Below are 22,685 nucleotides of genomic sequence, written 5' to 3' on the forward strand. Positions count from 1 at the left end.
TGGTTCCAAATAGGAAAAGGAGTACGTCAAGGCTATATATTGTCACCCTGCTTATTTAACTTATATGCAGAGTACATTATGAGAAATGCTGGGCTGGAAGAAGCACAAGCTGGAATCAAGATTGCCGGGAGAAATATCAATAACCTCAGATATGCAGATGACACCACCCTTATGGCAGAAAGTGAAGAGGAACTAAAAAGCTTCTTGATGAAAGTGAAAGTGGAGAGTGAAAAAGTTGACTTAAAGCTCAACATTCAGAAAATGAAGATCATGGCATCTGGTCCCATCACTTCATGGGAAATAGATGGGGAAACAGTGGAAACAGTGTCAGACTTTATTTTTCTGGGCTCCAAAATCACTGCAGATGGTGACTGCAGCCATGAAATTAAAAGACGCTTACTCCTTGGAAGGAAAGTTATGACCAACCTAGATAGCATATTCAAAAGCAGAGATATTACTTTGCTAACAAAGGTTCGTCTAGTGAAGGCTATGGTTTTTTCCTATGGTCATGTATGGATGTGAGAGTTGGACTGTGAAGAAGGCTGAGTGCCGAAGAATTGATGCCTTTGAACTGTGGTGTTGGAGAAGACTCTTGAGAGTCCCTTGAACTGAAAGGAGATCCAACCGGTCCTTTCTGAAGATCAGCCCTGGGATTTCTTTGGAAGGAATGATGCTAAAGCTGAAACTCCAGTACTTTGGCTACCTGATGCGAAGAGTTGACTCATTGGAAAAGACTCTGATGCTGGGAGGGATTGGGGGCAGGAGGAGAAGGGGACGACAGAGGATGAGATGGCTGGATGGCATCACTGACTCGATGGACGTGAGTCTGGGTGAACTCCGGGAGTTGGTGATGGACAGGGAGGCCTGGAGTGCTGGGATTCATGGGGTCGCAAAGAGTCAGACACAACTGAGCGACTGAACTGAACTGATCACAAAAGTTGCATTTGAAATGAACTATGGAATACTAAGTTGACATAATTAGGATTACCACACTACAAGTAAACATTTGTATAAATTTATAATTTATCCATTTCTCTAATATGCCCCCCTTTTTTAATACAGTAGGACATTTTTGGATATCCATTTCTAATATAGTAATGTGTACATGTTGATCTCCAACTCTCTAAGTATTGCTTTCCTCCATCCTTCTCCCCTAGCAACCATAAGTTGGTTCTCTAAGTCTGTGTCTGTTTCTGTGTTGTAAATAAGTTCATTAGTATCATTTCTTTTTAGATTCCACAACTAAGGGGTTTAATACAATATCTCTCCTTCTCTGTCCGACTGACTTCACTCAGTATGTCACTCTCTAGATCCATCATGTTTCTGTAAATGGCATTATTTCATTTTTTTTAATGGCAGAGTGATATTTCATTGTTTATATGTACCATATCTTTTCTATCCATTTCTCCATTGATGGCCATTTAGGTTGTTTCCTCGTCTTGGCTATTGTAGAAGTTTTGCGATGAACATTGGAGTGTATGTACCTTTTCAGATAATGTTTTTCTGTGGAAATATGCCCAGGAATGGAAGTGCAGGGTTATATGATAGCTCTATATTTAGTTTTTTAAGGAATCTCCATACTGTTATCCATAATGGCTGTAGCAATTTACATTTCCACCAACTGTGTGGGAGGGTTCCCTTTTTGAAATACCCTCTCTAGCACTTACTGTTGGTGGATTTTTTTAAGATATCCATTTTGATTCTAGGTTTGACTTATATTCTCCAATAATTAGCAAGGTTGAACATCTGTTCATTTGCCTGTTGGCTATCTAGGTCTTCTGTGCATTTTTTGTTTGGGTTCTTTGCTTAGATGATGTTAAGCCTCATGTGCTATTTGTAAATCTTAGAGACTAATCTCTTGTGGGTCATTTCATTTGCAAATATTTTCTCCCAATCTGTGGGTTATCTTTTCATTTTGTTTACTGTTTTCTTCGCTGTGTAAAAGCTTTTGAGTGTAAGTAGGTCCCATCTGTTTATCTTTGTTTTCTTTCCCATTACTCTGGGAGACAGACAAAGATACTGCTGCAATTTATGTCAGTGAGTGTTCTGCCTATAAAACTCCATAGTGTTTGGTTTCACATTTAGGTCTTTGATCCATTTTGAGCTTATTTTTGTGTATGGAATGATCTAATTTCATATTTTTACATGTAAGTGTCCAGTTTTCCCAGCACCATTTGTTGAAGAGACTGTCTTTCCCATAGTGCATAGTCTTACCTCCTTTCTCATACATTAATTGGGCACAGGTGTGTGGGTTTGTCTCTGTTTTCTCTATCCTGTTCCCTTGATCTATATGTCTATTTCTGTCCCAGTACCATACTGTTTTGATGACTACAGCTTTGTAGCATAGTCTGAAGTTGGGGTGTCTGATTCCTCCAGCTCTTTTCCTCTCTCAAGAAAGAAATACAGTCCCTTTTTAATTCTGCAAAGAACCACCTGCGGGAGATACATACACATCTCGAAGATATTGTGGATTCTGTTCCAGACCACCACAATAAAGTGACTATCACAATAAAGCAAGTCACATCAATTTTTTGCTTTCCCAGTGCACATAAAAGTTATTGCTCACACTACTTTGTCTACTAAGTGTTCAGTAGCATATGTCTAAGGAAACAATGTACATACCTTGATTCAAAAATACTTAATTGCTAAAAATGCTAACTATCATCTGAGTCTTTAGCAAGTCACAATATTTTTGCTGGTGGAGGGCCTTGACTTGATGTTGACAGATGCTTGCTGATCAGGGTGATGGTTCTTGAAGTTTGGGGTGGCTGTGGCGATTTCTTAGAATAAGACAACAATGAAATTTGCCCCATCAATTGACTCTTCCTTTCAGGATTGATTTCCCTGTAGCATGCAAAGCAATTTGCTAGCATTTTCCCCATAGTTGGAACTTCTTTCAAAACCAAAGTCAATCCACACAAATCATGCTGCTGCTTTGTCAACTAAGTACATATAATATTCTACAACCTTTGTTGTCCTTTCAATAACCTTCACAGCATCTTTACCAGTAGATTCCATCTGAAGAACCCACTTTCCTTGCTCATACATAAGATGCAACTTGTCATCCGTTCAAGCCTTATCATGAGATTACAGCAATTTAGTCATATCTTCAGGCTCCACTTTCTATTCTAATTCTCTTGCCATTTTCACAATATCATCAGTTACTTCCTCCACTGAAGTCTTAAGCCCCTCAAAGTCATCCTCTTATGAGGGTTGGAATCAACTTCTTCCAAACTCCTGTTAATGTTGATATCTAGGCCTCTCCCCATGAATTATGAATGTTCTTAATGGCATCTAGAATGGTGAATCCTTTTTAGAAGATTTTCAACTGACTTTGCCCAGATCTATTAGAGGAATCACTATGACTTTATGAAATGTATTATTTCATATAACTTTATGGAATGTGGAAGCTATAACTTTATGAAATGTATTATTTCTTAAGTAACAGGAATTGAAAGTCAAACTTGCTCCTTGAGCCATGGTTTGCAGAATTAGTGTGTTAGTAAGCATGAAAATAACATCAAACTCATATATCTCCATCAGAACTCTTGTGTGGCCAGGTGCATTGTAAATAAGCAGTATTATTTTGCAAGGAACCTTTTTTTTCTGAGCAATAGGTCACAACAGTGGGCTTAAATGTGCTGTGCTGTGCTAAATCACTTCAGTCATGTCCGACTCTGTGTGATGCTGTGAACGAACTGTAGACTGGCAGGCTCCTCTGTCCACGGGATTCTCCAGGCAAGAATACTGGAGTGGGTTTCTATGCACTTCTCCAGGGGATCTTCCCAACCTAGGGATCAAACCTGGATCTCTTATGTCTCCTGCATTTTCAGGCGAGTTCTTTATCACTAGCACCACCTGGGAAGCTCCTGGGCTTAAATACTCAGCTATAAATAGGAACACATTTGAGTCAGTTCTAATCAGGTGGATGAAACTGGAGCCTATTATACATAGTGAAGAAAGTCAGAAAGAAAAAGACAAATACTGTATATTAGCACATATATATGGAATTTAGAAATTTGGTAGTGATGATCCGACATGCAGGGCAGCAAAAGAGACACAGATGTAAAGAACAGACTTCTGGACTCTGTGGGAGAAGGCGAGGGTAGGATGATTTGAGAGAATAGCATTGAATCATTTATATTACCATATGTAAAGTAGATGACCAGTGCAAGTTTGATGCATGAAGCAGGGCACCCAGAGCCAGTGCTCTGGGACAACCTGGAGGGATAGGGGTGGGGAGGGAGGTTGGTGAGGGATTCAGGATGGGGAGACAAATGTATACCCGTGGCTGAAACTTGTATGTTTGGCAGAAACTATCATAATATTGTAAAGTAATTATCCTCCAATTAAAATTAATTAATTTACAAAATCCAGTAAACCATGTTGTAAACAGATATGCTGTCAATCAGGCCTTATTGTTTCACTAATAGAGCATGCTGCTGCTGCTGCTAAGTTGCTTCAGCCGTGTCTGACTCCGTGCAACCCCATAGACGGCAGCCCACCAGGCTCTTCCATCCCCGGGATTCTCCAGGCAAGAACACTGGTGTGGGTTGCCATTTCCTTCTCCAATGCATGAAAGTGAAAAGCGAAAGTGAAGTCGCTCAGTCATGTCCGATATAGGGATATTAACTAACTACTATATTGTTGTATCTCAGAGAAAAAGGATGCCTGGCAAGAGGGAGAGAGATGGGGGAATGGCCAGTTCATGGAGCAGGCAGCACAGACACTTTTATTAATTCTTTGGTGCCCAAAAACAATTACAATAGCAACACTGAAGACCCCTGATCACAGATCACTATAACAAACGTTATAATGAGAAATTTTGATATTTTGAAAAAACTAATAAAATGTGACACAGAGATGAGAGTGAGCAATACTACTGGAAAAATGGTGCCAAAAGACTTTTTCACCACAGGTCTATGACAGTCCTTCAATTTGCAAAAAATACAATATATGCACTATGCAATAAAGTGAAGCACAATAAAATGAAGTGCGCCTGTATGAAGTCTTTTAGCAGTTTAAAAATGTAGAAATTAAAGCTGCAAAACTTTTCACTCAGCCAAATAGTGAAAGAGACATACTGAAATTTAGGTGTCCTGATTCTACATTGTATGCTCAAGCTAACAACTGGCAATGTGTTTTCAAGAAAGTACTTGTCAATTTGATAATTTCTAATATGAAATAAAATTATTTCATGACAAATTATAAGTGATAATGCCTGATACTTTTAAAGTACCATAAAATACTTAAAACTTGGATGAATTTAGAAACTGTCATGCTAAGTGAACTAAGTCAGACAGAGACTGAGAAACATTCTATGACATCCCTTATATGTGGAATCTAAAAGGAAATAATACAAATGAACTTATCTACAAAATAGAAACAGACTCACAGACTTAACTTATGGTTGCTAGGGGGATGGGTGGGGGGAAGGGACACTTAGGAATTTTGGGATCAACAGGTACACACTGCTATATTTAAAATAGAAAATCAACAAGGTCCTATTATGTAGCACAGGGAACTCTGCTCAACTGTTATGTGGCAGCATGAATGGTAGGGAAGTCTGGAAGAGAATGGCAACATTTATATACATGGCTGAGTCTCTTTGCTGTCCACTAAAACTATCACAACATTGTTAATTGGCTATACTTCAATATAAAATAAAAAGTTAAAAAAATAAATAAAACACATCCTCACTTCTGAAGTTAACTATGATCACTGCTTTGAACACACTTGTTTCTTCTACTCTACTAGCACAGCTATATTATTTCACTGATGCTGATTATCAGTGTCTTTAGCTAAGAATAAGAATGTAGGAAGCATATGTGAAGTTAGGTCAAGATTCCTAAAAATTAAAAAATTCTAGATCTATAATTTTTAAGTATGGGAAATATGTAAAAAATAATTAGTATTATTAATAAATATATTGAAAGGAAATTTCAGATGTTTTAAAGCTTTATTTTCATAAAGAGTGGTGAAAATGCCTCTAGATCACTAAATAACATATTCCACTTCATTTGCATGCAAGCTTTATAGTTTTCTGTTTCTCCAAATTAAACAACAGAATTGAAAGCAAAATATGTTTAAGATGCAGACTGGCAATACTCTCAATCTATGCCCTTGATATGTTACACCTATTTCAAAACAGAACTTAAAATAGTTTGTTCATTAGCACAGTTATACAAAATAATATCAAGATTTTGTCAAAATAGCATTTTAATGTCACAATAAAGAATATGTATCCTTCATCACATAAACACAGATTATCATACACATATACAAATTCAGAGACAAGAAGTATGAAAGCTGATTAGGTCCACAAATCACAACTAAAACTAGTCATTTTCTAAGATTAATAAATATACACTCTCTGTCATTACACTCAGTTGGAGTGGTAGCTGGTTATTTCTATAAATGTGGGCTTCCCAAGCTAAGAAAATATGACCCCACATATAAATACTGAATTAATTCAGTCAGAAATACAGAAAAACAAGTATGTTACACAAAATGGTTACAGACAATTGACTAGAAATATTTCTTCAGGATCACATATAAAATCTTCAAATTTTTACAAAAATTTAACTAATACAATTGACAATTCCTTATATTAATGCCACCCCAAAATGATATTAGGTTTTATTTTAACAATTTCTATTCATTAAAAAGACTGTTAAAACTGGACTATAGAATGTAGCCTCTCTAGCTAAAGTACTACCTAAAATAATATTTTTATGAATCATAGAATTATATAATTTAGTTTTAATTATTTTTGCTAAAATCACTCAAGAAAAATCATTTAAATATAGTTTGGAAATACCATTTCAAAGAAGTTTTGGAACTACTGTCTAATCCAAAGAAATATTTACTTACTCTGCAACAGTTTAATTCCTCTGCTGTAAGTATGATTGTACCACATTTCTTCCCTGGAATTCCTCTAAAACAACAAAAAGCATATTTAAACACAATGATATTTCTATTAATATTATATAGAAAATAAATTAATATTAAGTATATATGCTATTTTTATATAATCAAAAAAAAGCATACTACTAATAATTGTGCTCTAATAAAATATATTCTGTTTCAAACCTGAGTTTATCCTACTACTAATAAAACCACATTTACTAATAGATCCACACTTACTAATAGATTCACACTTACTAATAAATCTTTTCAACATTTCAGTACTTTGCCCAAGAATCTCCAATAGCTTCATACTGTTTATAATAGATAATTAATACAATATAACACAATATCTATGAGAAATATTCTCCCATGACTTCTAAGATATCTATTATGTGATTACAATGTATTCCTAATTTGGTTTTCAATATTTCTTTCTTCTTCCAATATGGTTATTTATTTGGGCTTATTTTTCCTTTGTGCCGATTTCTACACCTTAGCATACTACAGTGTGTTAAAACTCTTCCCTGTTGTTGTTCAGTCATCTAGTCATGTCTGACTCTTTGCGACCCCATGGACTGCAACACGCCAGGCCTCCCTGTCCCCCACCATCTCCCAAAGTTTGCCCAAGTTCATGTCTATTGCTTCAGTGATGCCATCCAGCCATCTCATCCTCTGACGCCCTCTTCTCCTCTGCCCTCAATCTTTCCCAGCATCAGGGACTTCTCCAATGAGTCAGCTGTTCCAGTCAGATGACCAAAATACTGGAGCTTCAGCCCCAGCATCAGTCCTTCCAATTAGTATTCAGGGTTTATTTCCCTTAAAACTGACTGGTTTGATCTTGCTGTCCAAGGGACTTTGAAGTGTCTTCTCCAGCACCACAGTTTGAAGGCATTACTTCTACTGTGCTTCACTTTCTTTACTGTCCAGCTCTCAAACCATACATGACCCCTGGGAAGATTATAGCCTTGACTATACAGACGTTTGTTGGCAGAGTAATGTCTCTGCTTTTCAACACACTGTCTAGGTTTGTCATCGCTTTCCTGCCAAGAAGCAAATATCTTCTGATTTCATGGCTGCAGTCACCATCTGCAGTGATTTCAGAGCCCAAGAAGAGGAAATCTGTCACTACTTTCACATTTTTCCCCTTTATTTGCCATGAAGTAATAGGGCTGGATGCCATGAACTTAGTTTTTTAAATAGTTTTAAGCTGACTCTTTCACTCTCTTCCTTCACCCTCATCAAGAGGCTCTTTAGTTCCTCTTCACTTTCTGCCATTAGAGTGGTATCATCTGCATATCTGAGGATGTTGATGTTTCTCCTGCCTATCTTGATTTCAGCTTGTAACTCATCCAGCCTGGCATTTCTCATGATGTGCTCAGTGTATAGGTTAAACAAACAGGGTGATAGCAGATAGCCCTGTCATACTCCTTTCTCAATATTGAATCAGTTGTTCCATACCAGGGTTCTAACTGTTGCTAAGATATGACACCAAAAGATGAGTCCCCCAGGTCTTAACGTGCCTAATATGCTACTGGAGAAGAGCAGAAGAGAACTACAAATAGCCCCAGAAAGAATGAAGTGGGTGGGCCAAAGCAGAAACAACTCCCATTTGTGGATATGTCTGGAGATGAAAGTAAAATCTGAAGCTACAAAGAACAGTATAGCATAGGAACCTGGAACGTTAGGTCCATAAATCAAAGTAAATTGAACGTGGTCAAGCAGAAGATAGTAAGAATAAACTCTTCCCTATTCTGCCTCAAACTCCACACATCCTCAGATGAAGTTTTACATGTTCCAGGAAACTTTATCCCAGTCAACCTCATACAAAACTTGGCCTTCTCTGCATTTCTATCGCACTTAAAGCCAGTTCCATAAGTTTAGCCTTTATTTTTTCCTAAATTATTACAATACCATGTTTTTAACCCTCTTTCCTCAAGTTGATTATAAACTCTATTAGAGCAAAATTCATCCTATAAATCCCTTGTAAAATAGGTTTAAATATCTGTTAATAACAGGCACTCATTGTTTTAGGAAAGTATATAATACATAAGCAAAATTATGCAAAGCAACACTTCCTCTCAATTTTCTTTCTATATGTCTATGGCATATAATATTTATGCTCAAAAACTTCTTGCTGGCACCAAAAGCAAAGTGCACAAGAAGAATGCAAGGTATGTTCACAGTTCCCTGCTTTACCTGAGGGAATCTTTCAAAGACTAATCCTAATGATCTAAAGGTATACTTCATGCTTCTTTTTTCCTGTCACAAATCATAGTCCAGACTCTTCTGCTTTTCTAGGGAACTACAGGTTATTGAATTAGAATAAAATGAGTGTTTTTGTCTTCAAAAATATGATTCATCTCCAAAAATCTATGTCAGTTTGCATGTGACATTTTCTCCAGATCTTTATGATTAAAAGGTAAGTTACTTTATCCTTGCACATTTTTTCTTAGAATAATTAAAACATCATTTTTAGTATCCTTCCATCATCAGTAATCAGTTAATTTTTATAATACTGCTGAATTAAAAAAAAATTCCTGTCTCTGTTTGTGAATCACAAGATTTATACTTTCACTATTATGGCAAACTAAAGCATCTTGACTGAACATCTACCTGAAAATAATTTAAAATGCTGAATAAAATTTGCAAATAGTATTTATAAATGCTCTGAAAAACTATCAAAATAAGTAAGGACCAATCAGAAACTGAAGATGTAAAGCCAGAAAGATGAACAGAAGTAAACCTTAGAGTTTTTACTCTTACGCCTGTTTTTCATGGCTCCTTAGGGCATAAAAATGAGAACCCTCCTCCCCACCAAAAGGTGAGGAAGGACTCACAAGGTGGGAAATTCAATAAATAAATAATTTCACAGCATAAAGCTTGGATCACAATGACTATATTGCCTGATTGTAGCATGAATTAGACATAAACATTCTCTTTGACAGGATCTACAAAATAAATCCATGCCTTAAAATGTGGTGATAAATGAAATAGAAAAAATGTCTTGTAATTCAGACCTCAATCAGGCTTGTCATCTTAATTTTCACTACTAGAGTAGTGGCAAACTTCAAACTGAGAATTTGGCTTAATTCAAGTGATCACAGTTACTTGGTAAACGAAAAATCTTTGTGGAAGGGTTTGCATTCAAACTACATCTCAAAATACTATCACATTAAAGTGTAAAAATATATGTGAGATCATTTAAAAATATCTCAAAACTCTAAAGAAAAAATGTACCATATTTTAGAGTCTCCAGAGAAAGCAGGCTACAAAATCTAACACAGACTTAAACACTAAAAAGACTATGCATAATATACTTGACATTCAGTCCTGTCAGACTCTGTGACCCTACGGACTGTAGCCTGCCAGGATCCTCTGTCCATGGGATTCTCTAGGCAAGAATACTGGAGTGGGTTGCCATGCCCTCCTCCAGGGGACCTTCCCAACCCAGGGATGGAACCTGGGTCTCTTATGTCTCCTGCATTGGCAGGCAGGTTCTTTACCACTAGCACTACCTGGGAAGCTTGTAAGTATGTATACTATACCTAAAACATAAAGAGAAGAATGGAAATATGAGGAACTAGCAAAGAACTATAAAAATAATCAAGAATATATGGAGAAAATAATAGGACTACTAGAGCTGACTACTGAGCAGGAGCATTGGAAGATAAAAGACAATTGAAAAAAAATTTCTTGAATGGTTTCAAAAGAAAATAACCGTTACCCTAGGACTGTATATATCTCTTTTAAGAACAAGTATGCACCTCAGATTTTTAAACAAAATAGAATTGAGTGAATTTATAGTCAAGAACGGGCTTCTGTGGAGGCTCAGTGGTAAAGAATCTGCCTCACTATGCAGGAGATATAAGTTCAGTTCCTGGGTTGGGAAGATCCCTTGGAGAAGGAAATGGCAACCCACTCTAGAACTCTTGCCTAGGATATCCCATGGACAGAGGAATCTGGGGGCCTATAGTCCATGGGGTCACAAAAGAGACATGACTTAGCAACTAAAAACCAACAAAAACATAGCCAAGCACATTTGTTCAGGAATTTCTGAAAGATGAAGGAGAATAACCAAACATGAGACGAATGAAGAAATAATAAGGGAAGTTGTAAATGTGAAAAATATAATAAATATTTACTTAAAATCTTAATATTATTGATAAATCAATAGTAGTAATATTAAAAAACTTAAATAACAAATGAAAATGATGATAGCATTGACCAGGAAACTGAGAATTTAGGTGAAAGTCCCCTGATGCACTTTTATTATTCAGGAAGAAAGTACAAGATGCTTTAAAGTAAATAGAATTTGGTAAGTTACATAAAATATTTACAAATTCCTAGGAAACTACAATTCTTAAGGACTTTATATCTAAAAGATAAGGAAGATTGTGGAATGATGTTTTAAAAATATAAGCAATTTCAAAGACACTAAAGAAAAAACAGTGGAGCACATGAGAAGCACTAAATAAGTGATCAAATTAAATCCAGAGAAACAGTTACAAAAATACACATTAATACACTAAATGCTGTCATTGCTGTTGTTTAGCTGCTAAGTCATGTCTGACTCTGTGACTGCCAGGCTCCTCTGTTCATAGGACTGTAGCCCGCCAGCCTCCTCTGTTGATGGGACTTCCCCAGCAGGAATACTTGAGTGATTTGCCATTTCCTTCTTCACGGGATCTTCCTGACAAGATGATCCCGACAGGTATCAAACTCACAACTCCTGCATTGCAGGTGGATTCTTTACCACTGAGCCATCAGGGAAGCTGTTGAACTAAATGCTACAGATTAAAAACAAAAACTGTCATTCTATATAAAGAATAAAATTCATACATAGCTATTTAAAACAGACATTAAAATTTTAAAATCTAGAAAAATTAAAAAATGGAAAGTTACACTAAAGGAAACAAAAATAAATACTGCAAACCAGTGTATCTACATTAATGGTAAACATATCTGAAAATCATCACTGTACAATAATAAAAGGTTCAATCGATTAGGAAGATACAATAATCTCAGTATTGCATGCATCTATGAAAAATACATTAAGAACTGACCATACAAACAAAAGGGCAGATATACCATTATGTTGAGCAATTCTACCCTGATATGTACCACATTGGTCAGTGATCAGTGCTAACAATCACCAGTGATAAGCCACGTTGACATCATGTAACACTGATATGATGTAATAAGGGCATTACACCACTGTAATCTTGCCCTTCAAATTTATAACCACAATCTAGACATATTAAAAATATTAGACAATCCTAATTTGAAAAACATTCTACAAAATATCTGACTAGTACTCCTCAAACTGCCAAAGATATCCAAATCATGGAAAGACTAAGAAATTGTCACATAACAGAGAATAGTAGGAGAGAGGATGACTACATGGAAAAAGGAATCCTGAAGTGAATTCTGATATAGAAAAATGACATTCATGGAAAAACAAGTGAAACTCTAATAAAGTCTGTAGCTTGGTTTAGTCACTAAGTCACGTCTGACTCTTGCAACCCCATGGACTATAGACTGCCAGGCTCCTTTGTCCATGGGATTCTCCAGGCAAAAATACTGGAGTGGGTTGCCATTTCCTTCTCCAGAGGATGCTCCTGACCCAGGAATGGAACCCCAGTCTCCTGCATTGCAGGCAGATTCTTTACCAACTGAGCTATGAGGGAAGTGTAGCAACATTGGTATATTGTGACAAACATACCACAGTAATGTAAAATATTGGGTTCCCTCATGGTTCAGAGGGTAAAGAAATTGCCTGCAATGCAGGAGACCTGGGTTTGATTCCTAGGTTGGGAAGATTCCCCTAGAGATGGTAATGGTTACCCACTTCAGTATTCTTGCATGGAGAATTCCAGGGACACAGGAGCCTGGTTTGTAACAAGTCTATGGGGTTGCAAAGAATCAGATGCGACTAAGCAAGGAACATACACACACAATGCAAAATATGAATATTAAAGGAAAGTGGGTGAGGAATATGCAAAATTCTCTGCAGTATTTTCTCAAAATTTTTGTAAGGCTAAAGTTCTTATTTAAAGCAAGGCAAGGTAAAAAAAGAAAATCAGGCTGAGTATTCTAGGTTAAAAGTGACAAAAATTAGGACAGCTAAACTCAATGTACAATTTTTGACTAAAATTCTAGACTAGAGAATGATAGCTATAAAAATTGGGACAACTGGTGTAATTTGAATATAGGATGTGGAGTATATAACTTCATTATTTTCTTGCAAAGTTTCCTGATTTTGATTTTTGAACTGTGATTCTATAAGAGAATATGCTTATAAGAAAGATATTCATTTTGTTTGCTGTTTCCTTTGAGGTTCAAAAGCTTTTACATTTAATTAGGTCCCATTTGTTTATTTTTATTCTCATTATTCTAGGAGGTGGATCAAAAAATAAAATAATATATATGCACACAAAGTGACTGACAAGGCATTAATCTCCAAAATACACAAATAGCTCAAACAACTCAATATCAAATAAGTAAACAACCTAAACAAAATAGGGCAAAGGATCTAAATAGATATTTCTCCAACACATAGAGATAGTAAAAAATAACATGAAAAGATGCTCAACATCACTAATTATTCAAAGTGAAAGTGAAGTCGCTCAGTTGTGTCTGACTCTTTGCAACCCCAATGGACTGTAGCCTACCAGGCTCCTCCCTCCATCCATGGGATTTTCCAGGCAAGAGCACTGGAGGGGGTTGCCATTTCCCTCTCCATTTCTTTATCCACTAATTATAAGATCCATTTCCTTATTAATTAATTATTAGATAAATACAAACCAAAATTACAGTGAGGTATTACCTCACATCAATCAGAGCACCGTTCTGTCACTAAGTCATGTCTGACTCTTTGTAACCCCATGGACTGCAGCCACCAGGCTTCCCTATCTTTCACTATCTCCAAGAATTTCCTCAGATTCATGCCCATTGAGTTGATGATGCTATCCAAACATCTCAACCTCTGCTGGTTCCTTCTCCTTTTGCCTTCAATCTTTCCCAGCATCAGAGTCTTTTCCAGTGAGTTGGCTCTTGATATCAGGCGGCCAAAGAGTTGGAAATTCAGCTTCAGCATCAGTCACTACAATAAATATTCAGGGTTGATTTCCTTTAGGATTGACTGGTGTGATCTCCTTGCAGTGCAAGGGAATCTCAAGAGTCTTCTCTAGCACAAAAATTTGAAAGCATCAATTCTTCAACGCTTAGCCTTCTTTATGATCCAACTCTCAAATTTGTACATGACTACTGAACCATAGCTTTGACTATACAGAACTTTGTCAGCAAAGAACTCAAGACTTAACAGAAGCAGAAGAGATTAAGAAAAGGTGAAAAGAATACACAGAAGAACTATACAGAAAAGATCTTAATGACCTGGATAACCAGGCATCCTGAAGTGTGGAAGTCAACTGATACCTTAGGAAGATTACTTTAAACAAAGCTAGTTGAGATGATGACCCACTCCAGTACTCTTGCCTGGAAAATCCCATGGGCAGAGGAGCCTGGTAGACTGCCGTCAATGGGGTTGCACAGAGTCGGACATGGCTGAAGCGACTTCACTTTCACTTTTCACTTTCATGCATTGGAGAAGGAAATGGCAACCCACTCCAGTGTTCTTGCCTGGAGAATCCCAGGGACAGAGGAGCCTGGTGGGCTGCCATCTATGGGGTTGCACAGAGTCGGACACGACTGAAGTGACTTAGCAGCAGCAGCAGCAGCAGTTGAGGTGATGGAATTCCAGCTGAGCTATTTAAAATCCTAAGAGGTGATGCTGCTAAAGTGCTGCCCTCAATATGTCAGCCAATTTGGAAAACTCAGCAGTGGCCACAGGACTGGAAAAGTTCAGTATTCATTCTAGTTCCAAAGAAGGGCAATGCCAAAGATGTTGAAAGTATCATTCAATTACACTCATTTCATATGCTAGGAAGGTCATGCTCAAAGTTTTCCAAGCAAGGCTTTAGCAATACATGAACTGAGAACTTTGAGATATACAATCTGGCTTTAGAAGAGGTAGAGGAACTGGAGATCAAATTGCCAACATTTGTCGTATCATAGAGAGACAAGGGAGTTCTAGAAAATCATCTACTTCTGCTTCATTGACTATGTTAAAGACTTTGCTGTGTGAATCACAAAAAACTGAAAAATCTTAAAGAAATGGGAATACCAGACCACCATACCTGTCTCCTGGGAAACCTGTATGAGTCAGTTAGATCTGGACATGGAACAACTGGCTAGTTTAAAACTGGGAAAGGAGAATGTCAAGGCTAATATATATGGACTTTGTACCATTTAATTTTATCACCTATAGGTTGAGAAAAATTACTTGTAAGTTTTTCTTATTACAAGCCAGTTTCAGGTCAGTCAGGTTTGTAGGTATCCTATTTAAATATGAATTGTTAATAGAGGGCTTTTGATGGATATCTTTGAAAATATCAATGCTATTGATAAGTTGAACATAGTTTATTCACTAAATTTAGAAATTTATTTTGTATTCCTATGGCAAATCCAAGTACAAATCCCTTTGTACTCCAAGGCCAAACTTCCCTGTTACTTCTGGTATCACCTGACTACCTACCTTTGCATTCCAATCTCCTATAATGAAAAGTACATCTTTTTCTTTTCTTTTTTTTTTTTTTTTGATGATAGTTCTAGAAGGTCTTGTAGGTCTTCCTATAACTGGTTAATCTCACCATGTTCAGCATTAGTGGTTGGGGCATACTTAGAGTATAGTGATGCTGAATGGATTGCCTTGGATACAAACCAAGATCATTTTATCATTATTGATATCAAAACTAACACCAAGCCCCACCAAAAGGCCAGAAAGCTCCAATACCGGATGCCTTACACCAAACCTTTAGCCAAGGAGCAACACAATGTTACCAATGAGCAGAAAGTCTGCATAAAGCCATGCCAGTCCCATAGACCCCCAAAACACATTACTGTACAACACAATGACCTTCAGAGAGACAAGATCCAGATCCATCCACCAGAACACAGGCATAAGTCCCCCCAGCCAGGAAACCTTCACAAGGCACTGGCCCAACCCCACACATAGGGAGCAGATTCCACAAATAAGAGGAGCTATGACCTTCCAGCCTGCAAAAGAAGACCTCAGACACAGTAAATTAAACAAAATGAAAATACAGAGAAACTTGCAGCAGATGAAGGAACATGGTAGAAATGCATAAGCCTAAATAAATGAAGAGGAAATAAGAAACCTACCTTAAAAATAATTCAGAGTAATAATAGTAAAGATCATCCACAATCTCAGAAATAAGTGGAGAGACAGATAAATAGAATGAGTAACTGAGGTGGAAGACAGAATGGTGGAAATAACTGAAACAGTGAAGAATAAAGAAAATAGAATGAAAAGAAATGATGACACTTTTAGAGACATCTGTGACAATATTGTCTGACTCTTTGTGACCCCATGGACTGTAGCCTACCAGGCTCCTCTGTCCATGAGATTTTCCAGGCAAGGGTACTGGAGTGGGCTGCCATTTCCTTCCCCAGGGGATCTTCCCAACCCAGGGATCGAACCCAGGCCTCCTACATTGTAGGCAGACACTTTACCATCTGAGTCACCAGGGAAGTTAATATTAAGCACAGCAACATTATAATTACAGTGGTCCGAGAAGAAGGAAAATAGTAAGGTATGAGAAAATACTTTAGGAGATTATAGTAGAAAACTTCTCTAACATGAAAAAGGAAAATAAGCACTCAAATCAAAAAGGCCCAGAGGCCCATAAAGATAAACACAAGAGGAAACATGCCAAGACACATATTTATCAAATTAATGAAATTTAAACACAAACAACAAGCATTAAAAACAGCAAGGGAAAAGCAACAAATAACGTACAGGGGATCCTCATAAGACTAATAGCTGATCTTTCAACAGAAACTGCAAGTCAGAAGGGAGTGTCAGGATATACTTAAAGTGAAAGGAAAAAATTTACAATCAAGAATACTCTAGCCAGCAAGGATATCATTAAGATTTGAAGGATAAATAAAAAATTTTACAGATAAGCAAAACTTAAGACAATTCAGCACCACCAACCACTTTACAACAAATGCAAAAGGAACTTCTCTAGATAGAAAAAACGAGAGCAAGTCCTACAAAATGAAACCCAAAACAATAAAGTAAATGGTAATTGGAATATACATATCAATAATTACCTTAAATGAAAATGGACTAAATGCTCCAAGCAAAAGACACAGATTGGCTGAATGTATTAAAAAAACAAGATGTCTATATATGCTGTCTACAAGAGACCCACATCACACGTAGGAACACATAAAAACTGAAAGCGAGAGTCTAGAAAAAGACATTCTATGCAAATGTGAATCAAACGAAAACAAGAGAAGCAATACTCATAAGATAACATAGACTTTAAAATAAAGACTAATATAAGAGACAAGGAAGGATACTACATAATGATCAAGGGAGCTACCCAAGAAGATATAACAATTATAAATATATATGCACCCAACATAAAAGCACCTCAATACATAAGGCAAATGCTAATAACTACTAGAGGGGAAATCAACATTAATACAATAATACTGGAGGACTTTAATATACCACTCACACCAATAGACATATCATCAAGACAAAATTAATAAGGAAACACAAACATTAAATTATATATTGGACCATCTGGAACTAACTGATACCTACAACGTATTTCATCCAATTCACTTTTTTCTCAAGTGCACATGGAACATTCTCCAGGACATATGACATCTTGGGTCACAAATCAAGCCTTGACAAAAGTTTAAAAAATTAAATAATTTCAAGTATCTTTTCTGACCACAGCACTATAAGATTAGACATCAACTACCAGGAAAAACAAAAACTAAAACTAAGAAAAACACAAACTCATGGAGGCTAAACATTATGCTTCTGAATAATCAAGAGGTCACTGAAGAAATTAAATAGCAAATCAGAAGATATCTAGAAGCAATGAGAAGGAGAACATGACAAATCAAAACCAAAGGGATGAAGTAAAAGTAGAGCTAAGAGAGAAGTTTAAAGCAATACAAGCCTACCTCAAGAAACAAGAGAAAAATCAAATAAACACCCTAAAGCAACTAGAAAAAAGTTGAAAAAAGGAAAAAACAGTAAAAGAACAAAATAAAGCCTCAAAATTAGTTGGAGGGGAGAAATTACAATTGATCTGAGAAAATTAATAATATGTGAAAAAAGAAATGAAGGGGAAAATAGCAAAAATGAATTAAAACCTGACACTTTGAGAAGATAAACAAAATTGACAGACTCAACAAGAAAAAAAGGGAGAGGACACAAATCAATAAAATTAGAAATGAAAAAGGAGAAGTTATAACTGACAGCACAGAAATGCAAAGAATCATGAGAGACTACTATGAGCAAATATATGCCAACAAAATGGGCAACCTGGTAGAAATGATAGAATTCTTAGAAATGTATAACCTTCCAAAACTGAATCAGGAAGAAACAGAAAATACAATCAGACCAATCGTGAGCATGGAAAAGTAATCAAAATTTTCCAACAAACAAATGCCCAGGGCCAGATGGATTCACAGGCAAATTCTACCAAAAGTTTAGAGAAGAGATAACACCTATCTTTCTCAAAGTCTTCCAGAAAACTGAAGAGGAAAGAAAACTCACAAACCCATTCCACGAGGTCACCATCACCCTGATAAAAAACTAGACATGGATGCCACACACACATACAAAAGAGCCAATTAAATGATGAACATAGATGGAAAAATTTTGAACAAAATTCTAGCAAAGAGAATCCAAAAACACATTAAAGGTACCCTCCATGATGATCAAGTGGGGCTTTATCTCAGGGATGTAAAGATTCTTCAATATATGCAAATCAATCAATGTGATACCCCATATTAACAAACTGAAGGATAAAAACCATAGATCCCATCCTGATAGATGCAGAGAAAGCTTTCAACAAAGTCCAATACCCACTTATGATAGAAACTCTTTAGAAAATAGGCACAGAAGAAGCATACCTCAAAATAGTAAAGGTCATACACAACAACCCTCCTGAAACATTATTCTAAAATGGTGAAAAACTGACAGCATTTCCTCTAAGATCGGGAGCAAGACAAGGATACCCAATCTTACCACTATTATTCAACACACTTTTGGAAGTTCTAGTCATAGCAATCAGAGAATAAAAAGAAATAAAAGGAATCCAGATTAGAAAAGAAGTAAAACTCTTACTATTTTCGATGACATGATACTATACATAGAAAAGCTTAATAATGTCACAAGAAAAATACTAGAGCTAATCAAACAGTATAGTAGAGCTGAAGGATATAAAATTAATACACAGAAATCCCTAGCATTCCTATACACTGCTGCTGCTGCTGCTGCTGCTGTTGCTGCTAAGTCGCTTCAGTCGTGTCCGACTCTGTGCGACTCCACAGAGGGCAGCCCATCAGGCTCCACCATCCCTGGGATTCTCCAGGCAAGAACACTGGAGTGGGTTGCCATTTCCTTCTCCAATGCATGAAAGTGAAAAGTGAAAGTGAAGTCGCTCAGTCGTGTCCGACTCTTAGCGACCCCATGGACTGCAGCCTACCAGGTTCCTCCATCCATGGGATTTCCAGGCAAGAGTACTGGAGTGGGGTGCCATTGCCTTCTCTGTCCTATACACTAACAAAGACAAATCAGAAACAGAAATTAAGGGAACAATCCCATTCACCAATACAACTAAAATAATAAAATACCTAGCAATAAACCTACCTAAGGGTTCCTTGGTGGCTCAGAGGTTAAAGCGTCTGCCTCCAATGTAGGAGACCAGAGTTTGATTCCTGGGTCAGGAAGATCCCCTAGAGAAGGAAATGGCAACCTACTCCAGTGTTCTTGCCTGGAGAATCTCATGGACAGAGGAGCCTGGTCGGCTACAGTCCCCGGGGTTGCAAAGAATTGGACACAACTATGCGACTTCACTTTCACTTTCAAACCTACCTAAAGAAACCAATCCTAAAGGAAATTAACCTTGAATATTTCTTGGAAGGACTGATGCTGAAGATGAAGCTCCAAAACTTTGGCCACCTGATGCATAGAGCCAACTCATTGGAGAGGACCCTGATGCTGGCAAAGATTAAGGGCGAGAGAAGAAGGGGGTAACAGAGGATGAGATGATTGGATGGCATCACTGACTCAATGGACATGAGTTTGAGCAAACTCATGGAGATAGTAAAGGACAGGGAAGCCTGGCGTGCTTCAGTTCATGGGGTCTCGAAGAGTTGGACACAACTTAGCAACTGAATAACAAACAACAACAAAGAGACCAAAGACCTGTATGCAAAAATCTATAAGACACTGATGAAAGAAATTAAAGATGACATGAACAGATGGATAAAAATACCATGTCCTTGGATTGGAAGAATCAATATTGTGAAAGTGACTATACTACCGAAAGCAACCTACAGATTCAGTACAATCCATATCAAACTACCTATGGTGTTTTTCACAGAACTAGAACAAAAAATTTCACAATTTGTATGGAAACACAAACGATCCTGAATAGACAAAGCAATCCCCTGAGAAAGAAACATTGAGCTGTAGGAATCAACCTTCTTAATATAAGACTATACTAAAAAGCTAGACATGATCAAGTACCAGTATGGTACTGGGACAGAAATAAATATATAGATCAATAGACCAACATAGAAAGCCCAGAGACAAACCTACGCACCTATGGACAACTTATCTTTGACAAAGACAGTTGGGCAGGGACATGACACATGTATGCCTATAACCAATTAATGTCGATATGTGGCAAAAACCATCACAATATTATAAAGTAATTATCCGCCAATGAAAACAAATTTTTTAATATGCAACTAAATTATTAAATAAAGCACAGTTCTGCTCTTGTTTCCATCCTTCCTTGAGTTTGGGCAATACATTTAACTTTCCTAAGCCTCACTTTTCTCATCTATAAAATATAATCAATAATTTCTATTTTGATAGGCTGAGGAAAGATTAAATGCAATAACATGTGTACAGCTCTTGTTGCAGTCTGATAGAACGTTACATAACAAGGCTTACAATTCAAAGCTTTAGCATAGTCAATGAAGCAGAAGTAGATAGTTTCCTGGAATTCTCTAGTTTTTTCCATGATCCAAATTATGTGGGCAATATGATCTCTGATTCCTCTCTTTTTCTAAATCCAGCTAGAACATCTGGAAGTTCTTTGTTCACATGCTGTTGAAGCCACACTTGGAGACTTTGAGCATTACTTTGGTAGAGTGTTAAATGAGTGCAACTGTGTGGTAGTTTGAACATTTTCTGGCATTGCTTTTCTTTGGGACTGAAATGAAAACGGATCTTTTCCAGTCCTGTGGCCACTGCTGTGTGTTACAAATTTGCTGGTATATTGAGTGCAGCACTTAAACAGCATCAACTTTTAGGACTTGAAATAGCTCAGCTTCAATTCCATCACCTCCACTAGTTTTGTTCATAGTGATGCTTCCTAAGGCCCACCTGACTTCACATTTCAGGATGTCTGACTCTAGGTGAGTGATCACACCACTGTCATTATCTGGGTCATTAAGATCATTTTTTTATAGTTCTTCTGTGTATTCTTGCCACCTCTTCTTAATATTTTCTGCTTCTGTTAGGTCCATACTGTTTCTGTCCTATATTGTGCCCATCTTTGTATGAAATATCTCCTTGGTATCTATAATTTTCTTGAAGAGATCTCTAGTCTTTTCCATTCTATTGTTTTCCTGTATTTCTTTGTTTTGTTTACTTAGGAATGCTTTCTTATATCTCCTAGATATTTTTTGTAACTCTGCATTCAGATGGGTATATCAGATGGGCATATTCAAACTTTATTTGTATATTAGTTTCACCAGAGTCCTTGTTTCAGTGCATCCTCTGATGAACCTCATAATGGTGCTATGAGAGAAATTACTATGTGTATAAGCTGGCAGAATAACTAATGACTAAATAAGAAAACCCTAGTAAGGTAATGCTCAAAATTCTCCAAGCCAGGCTTCAACAATATGTGAACCATGAGCTTCCAGATGTTCAAGCTGGATTTAGAGAAGGCAGAGGAACCAGAGATCAAATTGCCAATATCTGATGGATCATAGAAAAGCAAGGGGATTCCAGAAAATCACCTATGTCTGCTTTATTGACTATGGCAAAGCCTTTGACTGTGTGGATCACAATCAACTGTGGGAAATTCTGAAAGAGATGGGAATACCAGACCACTTGAGCTGCCTCTTGAGAAATCTGTATGCAGGTCAGGAAGCAACAGTTAGAACTGTACATGGAACAACAGACTGGTTCCAAATAGGAAAAGGAGTACATCAAGGCTGTATATTGTCACCATGCTTATTTAACTCATATACAGAGTACATCATGAGAAATACTGGGCTGGATGAAGCACAAGCTGGAATCAAGATTTCCAGGAGAAATATGTATAACTCAGATATGCAGATGACACCACCCTTATGGCAGAAAGTGAAGAAGAACTAAAGAGCTTCTTCATGAAAGTGAAAGAGGAGAGTGAAAAAGTTGGCTTAAAGCTCAAAATTCAGAAAACTAAGATCATGGCATCTGGTCCCATCACTTCATGCAAATAGATGGGCAAACAGTGGAAACAGTGGATGACTTTATTTTGGGGGGGCTCCAAAATCACTTCAGATGGTGACTGCAGCCATGAAATTAAAAGATGCTTACTCCTTGGAAGAAAAATTATGACCAACCTAGACAGCATATTAAAAAGCAGAGATGTTAC

General features: G+C 37.0%; 1 protein-coding gene across 5 annotated transcripts in view; it reads right to left on the reverse strand.

Moving 5' to 3' along the window:
- Positions 1-22,685, reverse strand: part of CPNE8 (copine 8) — a 334,767-nt gene that overhangs the window by 204,461 nt on the left and 107,621 nt on the right. For all 5 annotated transcript variants that reach the window (XM_025283977.3, XM_044941627.2, XM_006055240.4 and 2 more), the window contains one exon: positions 6,874-6,937. In XM_025283977.3, the coding sequence (XP_025139762.3) occupies positions 6,874-6,937 (64 nt within the window). The remainder of the gene's footprint in view (positions 1-6,873; positions 6,938-22,685) is intronic.

This window comes from Bubalus bubalis, chromosome 4, assembly GCF_019923935.1.
Source record: "Bubalus bubalis isolate 160015118507 breed Murrah chromosome 4, NDDB_SH_1, whole genome shotgun sequence".
In the NCBI taxonomy this organism is placed as follows: domain Eukaryota; kingdom Metazoa; phylum Chordata; class Mammalia; order Artiodactyla; family Bovidae; genus Bubalus; species Bubalus bubalis.